Source organism: Leptinotarsa decemlineata, unplaced genomic scaffold, assembly GCF_025532065.1.
Source record: "Leptinotarsa decemlineata unplaced genomic scaffold, Ldec_3_MD MMD2_P_RNA_scaffold_14, whole genome shotgun sequence".
Lineage (NCBI taxonomy): Eukaryota > Metazoa > Arthropoda > Insecta > Coleoptera > Chrysomelidae > Leptinotarsa > Leptinotarsa decemlineata.
In genome coordinates, this window is record NW_027412528.1 from 869,578 (window position 1) to 879,126 (window position 9,549).

At 32.1% G+C, this 9,549-nt stretch overlaps 1 protein-coding gene across 1 annotated transcript; it reads left to right on the plus strand.

Moving 5' to 3' along the window:
* The first annotated feature begins 561 nt into the window (after positions 1 to 561).
* Positions 562 to 9,096, plus strand: RpL8 (Ribosomal protein L8). The gene is made up of 4 exons (XM_074176391.1): positions 562 to 707; positions 912 to 1,216; positions 8,240 to 8,443; positions 8,717 to 9,096. Exons 2-4 carry the CDS (start codon positions 922 to 924, stop codon positions 8,989 to 8,991), a joined length of 774 nt encoding a protein of 257 aa, XP_074032492.1. The 5' UTR covers positions 562 to 707; positions 912 to 921; the 3' UTR covers positions 8,992 to 9,096.
* Positions 9,097 to 9,549: the final 453 nt, after the last annotated feature.

Below are 9,549 nucleotides of genomic sequence, written 5' to 3' on the forward strand. Positions count from 1 at the left end.
ATTTATCGAAGTTATGATCGTATATGAAAAATATCAATTTCAAGGTCAAAAAGGAATATCAATAATCCTGGTTTGCAATCGGCAGTCCATCAGTATATTATAATTTTCAACTTCATATTGCTGATTGCAACTGCGGTCAAAGACTCAGGCTTCAAACGATAATATAACAATACTTTCATATTCGCATGAGCTTTCGGTATGAATAAGACGTCTTAGCTGGTCCCCAGGACATTCACCGCAACTAAAAATTATTATAATTTCATTTTTTATTCATATTTTGCTGATGACTCCCATTTTCCACAAATTAATATATTTTATTTTTCATTGAATATTCGTTACGTTATATTTCTCACACAAATATAAATGGTAGTGGTAAATGTGTAATCCAAAACCTCAATACAATAACTTACTTACCTATTATGATGCAGTACGTACCACGCACGTCAAATTTATAAGTATGAGTAGCAGATTCCATAAGATACTCAAATGGGAGGTTTTAAAGTAAAATGTATGCTGTATAGTATAACAATATACTTGAAAAGCGAAATTGAGGTTATTTCTACAAAATATAGTTGATGGCAACACTGCTCACTGTGTGTATGTCTAAAAAATCTAGGCATTTTAGTGCTGCTGAGCGCCACTGAGCGGTGAACGACTGGTCGCCAGAAGAATTGGCAACGTGCACCTCTTTCATTTCAAGTTTGTAGGTACGAGTAGTTATGTTGCATTTTCAGATATATATTATTTAAAATCAAGTTGAAATTTTTATCATCATTTCCAATATTATAAAGAGTTATATATGTGAAGTTTTTCTCAATATGTTCTAAATGATATTTTTGTAATTTTTATATTTTATACTCATCATATGTAAAGTTTGGTTAGAACCCTCTTTATAACTAGATTTTTTCTAGGTGATACAAAATGGGTCGTGTAATTCGTGCCCAACGTAAAGGAGCGGGATCAGTGTTCAAATCTCATACAAAGAGAAGGAAAGGAGCACCAAAATTGCGTTATTTGGATTTTTCTGAGCGACATGGATATATTAAAGGTGTCGTTAAGGAAATAATGCACGATCCCGGCCGTGGCGCTCCATTAGCTATGGTTCATTTCAGGGATCCCTATAAATTCCAAACAAGAAAAGAGTTATTCATTGCTCCCGAAGGGATGTATACAGGACAATTTCTGTATTGCGGAAAGAAGGCTAGTTTGCAGATTGGTAAGTTTGTTTATTAATGAATGAATTTCGGAGGAAATGGTTTAGGATGAAAATTCAACATCTAATTTTAACCCTTCTGATTAAAATTTATTTGCTAGAAAATATCTATTAAATTATGAAATTACTTCACTCATGAAAAGAATCGAATTGAACATTTGATAATGTCTTACGTTTCGAATGGTAATTGTTACAAATTGCTAATAAAATCTGGAAACAAATAATTTACAACAAAATTGTTAGTTATTGAAAATAGGGATTCCGTTGGCAAGAAATTGTTGCGCAAGAGATTAAACAAACATCTGTCTCTCATGTTACGGATACATTGTTGCATGACAATGGCAATTTCAAGTTTTACTCATGAATTATACTCTAATGTTCTAACTTTGAATTGGCATAATGTAAGTAAACATCTGTTTTTCATAACAATGACAACAATAACTAAGAAAAAAAAAATTGTCTCCAATTATCTTGAAGCATTCATATTGGCGTGAAGTTATCCACAGATTTCTGGCCACACATGGCGACGTAGAGGAAAATAAAAATCTGTGGTTGGGATACAAAATTATTAGCACCCGTACTAATATCTGTGGCTGGAAATACCTATTCACTATAGGTTGAACGTGAAATTATTGAGACTATTTGGTGTTTAACATTTTTATAGAGTCTTGAGTAGATTGAGGCGTTGATAATCCTTTTCTCATCAACAATACAGATTAAGGGAAAAATAAAATTGAAAATATTAGACTTACTTTCCAATACCCCATACAGAAATGATATCCGATGATGTGCGTCCATCAAAATAACACAACTTCCATAGTTTCTTGAGAAGATTAACTTGGTGATAACAGTTTTCTTGTTATCTAAACAGATTTTGAAAAAGAAATTGTTGAAACAATCAGACTCATTTTTTGAGATTCCTTGTATTCATGAAAATCACACAACTCTTATAGAATTTTGAATAAATCAACACAGTGAAAACCGTTTTTTTTGTTACCCATACGGAATTCGAGAATAAAATTGTTGAAACGATCAGACTAACTTTTTCAACCCCTTGTAGAATTGAAACCAGATGATGTGCGTGCATAAAAATCGCATAAGTCTAATGGAATCTTGGGTAGATTGATGTAGTGATAACAATTTTCTTGTCACCCGAAGAGATTTCGAAAACAAAAATGTTGAAACAATCAGACTCATTTTTTGAGATTCCTTGTAGAATTGGAACTAGAAGATGTGCGTTCATGAAAATTACATAACTGTTATAGAATCTTAGGTAGATCGATATAGTGAAAACTGTTTTCTTGTCACCCATACAGATTTCCAGACTAACTTTTTGAAACACCTTGTAGAATTGGAACCAGAAGATGTGCATTCATGAAAACTACATAACTGTTATAGAATCTTGGGTAGATCGATATAGTGAAAACCGTTTTCTTGAAACCCATACAGATTTCCAGGAAAAATTATGAAACAATCAGACTCACTTTTTAAAACACCTTGTAGAATTGGAACTAGAAGATGTGCGTTCATGAAAATTACACAACTCTCATAGAATCATGAATAGATAAACACAGTGAAAACCGTTTTCTTGTCACCCATACAGATTTCCAGGAAAAAATATTGAAACAATCGGACTCACTTTTTAAAACACCTTGTAGAATTGGAACTAGAAGATGTGCGTTCATGAAAATTACATAACTGTTATAAAATCTTGGGTAGATCGATATAGTGAAAACCGTTTCCTTGTCACCCATACAGATTTCCAGGAAAAAATATTGAAAGAATCAGACTCACTTTTTAAAACACCTTATAGAATTGGAACTAGGAGATGTGCGTTCATGAGAATCACACAACTCTCATAGAATCTTAGGTAGATCTATATATTGAAAACTGTTTTCATGTCACCCATACAGATTTCGAGAAAAAATTGTTGCAACAATCAGACTCATTTTTTGAGATTCCTTGTAAAATTAGAACCAGAAGATGTGCGTTCATGAAAATTACTTAACTGTTATAGAATCTTGGGTAGATCGATATAGTGAAAACTGTTTTCTTGTCACCCATACAGATTTCGAGAAAAAAATTGTTGCAACAATCAGACTCATTTTTTGAGATTCCTTGTAAAATTGGAACCAGAAGATGTGCGTTCATGAAAATTACATAACTGCTATAGAATCTTGGGTAGATTGATATAGTGAAAACTGTTTTCTTGTCACCCATACAGATTTCGAGAAAAAAATTGTTGCAACAATCAGACTCATTTTTTGAGATTCCTTGTAGAATTGGAATCAGAAGATGTGCGTTTATGAAAATTACACAACTGTTATAGAATCTCAGGTAGATCGATATAGTGAAAACTGCTTTCTTGTCACCCATACAGATTTCGATAAAAAAAGTGTTGCAACAAACAGACTCATTTTTTGAGATTCCTTGTAGAATTGGAACCAGAAGATGTGCATTCATGAAAACTACATAACTGTTATAAAATCTTGGGTAGATCGATATAGTGAAAACCGTTTCCTTGTCACCCATACAGATTTCCAGGAAAAAATATTGAAACAATCAGACTCACTTTTTAAAACACCTTGTAGAATTGGATACAGAAGATGTGCGTCCATGAAAATTACACAACTGTTATAGAATCTTGGATAGATCGATAGAGTGGAAACCGCTTTCTTGTCACACATCTTCTGATTCCAGTTCTACAAGGAATCTGAAAAAATGAGTCTGATTGTTGCATAATTTTTTTTATCGAAATCTTCATGGGTGACAAGAAAACATTTTTCACTATATCGATCTACCCAAGATTCTATAACAGTTGTGTAATTTTCATGAACGCACATCTTCCAGTTCCAATTCTACAAGGTGTTTAAAAAAGTGAGTCTGATTGTTTCAATATTTTTTGCTGGAAATCTGTATGGGTGACAAGAAAACAGTTTTCACTATATCGATCTACCTAAGATTCTATAACAGTTGTGTAATTTTCATGAACGCACATCTTCTAATTCCAATTCTACAAGGTGTTTCAAAAAGTTAGTCTGGAAATCTGTATGGGTGACAAGAAAACAGTTTTCACTATATCGATCTACCTAAGATTCTATAACAGTTATGTAATTTTCATGAACGCACATCTTCTAGTTCCAATTCTACAAGGTGTTTCAAAAAGTTAGTCTGATTGTTTCAATATTTTTTCCTGGAAATCTGTATGGGTGACAAGAAAACAGTTTTCACTATATCGATCTACCCAAGATTCTATAACAGTTGTGTGATTTTCATGAACGCACATCTTCTAGTTTCAATTCTACAAGGTGTTTTAAAAAGTGAGTTTGATTGTTTCAATATTTTTTTCTGGAAATCTGTATGGGTGACAAGAAAACGGTTTTCACTATATCGACCTACCCAAGATTCTATAACAGTTGTGTAATTTTCATGAACGCACATCTTCTAGTTCCAATTCTACAAGGTGTTCCAAAAAGTGAGTCTGATTGTTTCAATATTTTTTCCTGGAAATCTGTATGGGTGACAAGAAAACGGTTTTCACTGTGTTTATCTATCCATGATTCTATGAGAGTTGTGTGATTTTCATGAACGCACATCTTCTGGTTCCAATTCTACAAGGAATCTCAAAAAATGAGTCTGATTGTTTCAACATTTTTGTTTTCGAAATCTGTTCGGGTGACAAGAAAATTGTTATCACTACGTCAATCTACCTAAGATTCCATAAGACTCATGTGATTTTTATGCACGCACATCATCTGGTTTCAATTCTATAAGGGGTTTTAGAAGTTAGTCTGATCGTTTCAACAATTTTATTCTTGAAATCTGTATGGGTAACAAGAAAACGGTTTTCACTGTGTTAATCTATTCAAAATTCTATAAAAGTTGTGTGATTTTCATGAATACAAGGAATCTCAAAAAATGAGTCTAATTGTTTCAACAATTTCTTTTTCGAAATCTTTTTAGATGACAAGAAAACTGTCATCACCAAGTTAATCTACTCAAGAAACTATGGAAGTTGTGTGATTTTGATGGACGCACATCATCGGATATCATTTCTATATGGGGTATTGGAAAGTAGGTCTAATATTTTCAATTTTATTTTTCCCTAAATCTGTATTGTTGATGAGAAAATGATTATCAACGCCTCAATCTACTCAAGACTCTATAAAAATGTTTGTTTGAAGGTGATTGACAATATTTCGTGATGAATTTCACTAGTTCGGACTTCCATTGTCTACTATATAAAATGATTTGAAATCCCTGAAACAAGAAAAAAGAATAATTAAAAAAAGAATAGTTGAAAATAACAATTATATTAAGCAACAATAAACCTGAAATGAAATGGAAGTCCGAACTAGTGAAACTCTATAAAAATGTTAAACACCAAATAGTCTTAATAATTTCACATTCAACCTATAGTGAATAGGTATTTCCAGCCACAGATATTAGTACGGGTGCAAATAATTTTGTATCCCAACCACAGATTTTTATTTTCCTCTACGTCGGCATGTGTGGCCAGATATCTGTGGATAACTTCACGCCAATAGCATTCATTCATTTAATACTGATATATATATATATATATATATATATATATATATATATATATATATATATATATATATATATATATATATATATATATATATATATATATACAGGGTCGTTGATATATATGGAAACAGTCGATTATTTTATAAAGTAAGAAAGCTAGCGAAAAATGTTGAGATACAAAAGTTTTAGGATTTTTCTACAATGAACTTCGAATAGGAAAACCTTTTATGATTATCTGAAACATCTATATCAAAAATATTTGTTTTATTAAGCAGAAAAAGAAATGATAGCAATAAGAACATCCGAAACAAACACTATAATTGTAATGAAAATTGAAGTGAAGTAATTTAAACACACAAAAAAATTAATGTCGCAATAAATGTTGAAAATGGAGTCATTCCATTTCGAGACATTTTTGAACTCTGTTTTTAAAATTATTTATTGCTCTCAACACACTTATTTGCTGCATTGTTACGAAATCTTGAGTCTTGCACATTTTCTATCTCTCTGCCAGCGTAAATCCTATTTTTCAACGTCCAAAATAGTAAGATCTGGTGATCTTGCAGGCCATTATATTGGCCCAGTATTTGTCTCGAAATGGAAGGACTCCAATTCGAACATTTATTGTGCCATTAATTTTTTTGTGTATATAAATTACTTCATTTCAATTTTCATTACAATAATAGTGTTTGTTTCTGATGTTATAATTGCTATCATTTCTTTTTCTGCTCATCAAAACACATACAATATATTTTTGTTGTAGATATGATTCAGATAATCATAAAAGGTTTTTTATTCAAAGTTCATTGTAGAAAACGCTCAGAGCAATGGAAATATGAAAAAAATATTAATAGATACATAGAAATTAAAAAAACTCTCTAAAAACTCTTTGGTACATAGGGAGACGTGCTATAGTGTTTTTATTCAACTCAGTCAACCAATTTCCAGGGCCGTAATTTAAAAGGGAATAATTCACCCAATTATAATCAAATATTACCGAAACCTTCCAAAATATAAAATAAAATTCAATTTCTCAGGATGAAGTGAACGTCTACGATCCAAAAAATACAGGTCCGTATTTAAAAATTCAAAGATTGGGGTGGCCCAAGTCAGATGACACCCTATATAAAAGATTCATGGACATATTCTGAAAGCCCACATCAAGTGCCAATAGCAACATGTGGAAAAATTTTCAATATGTCTGAGAATAAAGATTATAGAGGCAATCTCAAGAACCAAAAGAGCTATGTTCGATTTTTTTACATACTGAATAGGTCTCTAAAATACGCAACTTTGCCACAATTTAACTGACACTCTTATCGTTTACGAGATCCCCATGTACAGAAACAAATTTGAATAGCCCTGTATATATACAGGGTGTAACATAAGTACGTTAAAATATTCAAGTGACGTATTCCTGAGACAATTTTAAGAAAAAAAGTCTATATGAACTTGTGTCCAAAAATGCTTCGTTTCGGAGATACTGGGTGTTGAAATTGTTTTTTTTTTTGTTCGCTAATAAGTTATTTGCACGAAATTCGGTACCCGATGTTTTTTTGACGTGGGAAATCATAATTTCGTATTGATTTTCATGTAAAATCTGGGGGGGCTCTGCGTAAGCTGTCACTATTTATTTCTAATTGCCGTAACTTTTTTGACAGTAAACTTTTGGTACTTTTCATGAAAAAACCTAATTCGCACACATTTTCCAAGTAAAAATGGTATACTTCCTCAACAACGCTGGAGGTGATTGTTTTTGAGATATTTACAGTTTTCTATATCGATGCATATTACTAAACTCCTAGGGCGCTAAGTGAAGTTGCCGAGAACATTACAAAAACTGAGTATGTGGTGGATCTCATCAAAATAAACAACTTTTCCCTATAAAATGTTTAACGAAGAATGATTCGTTTTCGAAATACAGATTGTTGAAATTTTTCAAAACATGGTTGGTTTTTGTCATAAGTTTTTTTGCAATTTTAGTTATTTTCATCAAACATTTCATAGGAAAAAGTTGTTCATTTTGATTAAATCCACCAAATACTGTTGCATTTTCCACCATGGGTTGACCAATAGTTGACTATACTGAACAATAAGTAAACTTACTTTTATTATTTCACTTTAAATACAACAAACACTTCAACTAAAACTTCGACTATTATTCGAATGTCTATCGCATTACTAGATCGCTCTCTCTCATGATGGGCGGATTCGCATGAATGGCTGGATCTAAAACCAGATTGGATTGTGAGGAGTATTTTTTTTATTAAAATATTCCAACAGTTTTTGATATAGGTACTACTGATTCTAACAGTTTTTCAGCACAAGGTAAAGTGTTAATTTGTGATGAATTCTAGTCATCTGAAAGTTTTTGATGTTATATTTCTAGAGGCTCTTTCTGAAACATAACTTCTAAATAAATTATTAGGATTATTAACTTCAATATTACCTAACTTTGCACTTTCATTTAAGGAAATGTTTTGCCTGTTGGAACCATGCCAGAAGGTACAATCGTATGTAACTTAGAAGAAAAGACTGGCGATCGTGGTCGTCTTGCAAGGGCATCTGGAAACTATGCAACAGTTATTGCCCACAATCATGACACAAAAAAAACCAGGGTCAAGTTACCATCTGGTGCCAAAAAAGTCATTCCTTCCAACAATAGGGCCATGGTTGGTAAGTATATAAAGCAAACATATTTGTTCTGTAACTTATTAAAATACAGCTTCCATCACATTTCAGTAAAAATATTTTTATGCACTGCTGGCTTGAACATATCTCATTGAAAGCAAAGCTGTTGCAAATAACTGATGATTTCAATGTCATGATGATTTCTAAATTACTGATCATTTAATGATTAATATTTTAGAGGCTCTTTCTGATACAAATTTTAATTGAATTGCACATTTTAGGCTAATTTTCAGGAGCTCAATATATTTTTTGTTTCAGGTATTGTTGCAGGGGGTGGTCGTATCGACAAACCAATTCTTAAAGCTGGACGTGCCTATCACAAATACAAGGTTAAGCGTAACTGCTGGCCCAAGGTACGTGGTGTTGCTATGAATCCCGTCGAACATCCCCATGGTGGTGGTAACCATCAACACATTGGTAAAGCATCCACTGTTAAAAGAGGTACCTCTGCTGGTCGTAAGGTTGGTCTCATTGCCGCCAGGAGAACCGGTCGTATTCGGGGTGGTAAAGTGGATGCCAAGAAGGAAGATTAAATTTAAATTGTTAATGCTTGATAATATGTCAATATGTTTTTTCTGGATCGTCTGTGAAGTAAAACTTGTGTTTCATTAGAAATATATTGACTTTGATAATTGAAAGTATTTTATTTTTGTAACATGTTAAACTGAAACGAGAAAATGCTCATCTTTGATGTGCTTTGTGAAAGCACTCCATTAATTATAATAGAGGTAGGAAATACTAAAATAAGAGTTGTGTTCAACAACACCTAACTACAATATTGAATGTTTAGGATTATGCACAAATATGAATTCAGTAGTAAGCTTTTTTTCATAGCAAAATGAATGAAACTTTCAAAAGTACCAAATGTACCAAAACAAAAAATCAACGTGATACATAGTGCAAAATTTAGCTCATACTCGAATGCAGCACATTGTTGAATGTAAAGATTGATACTACTTTATGTGATTCAATGTATTTTATTAGGTTAGGTTGGTTTTTTTAAGGAAATATTTTGGGTATTTTCCCTTGTCAAGAAATTAAATAAGATCTGAAAAAACTAAGACTAATGAATACAAATTGGGAACGTGGCC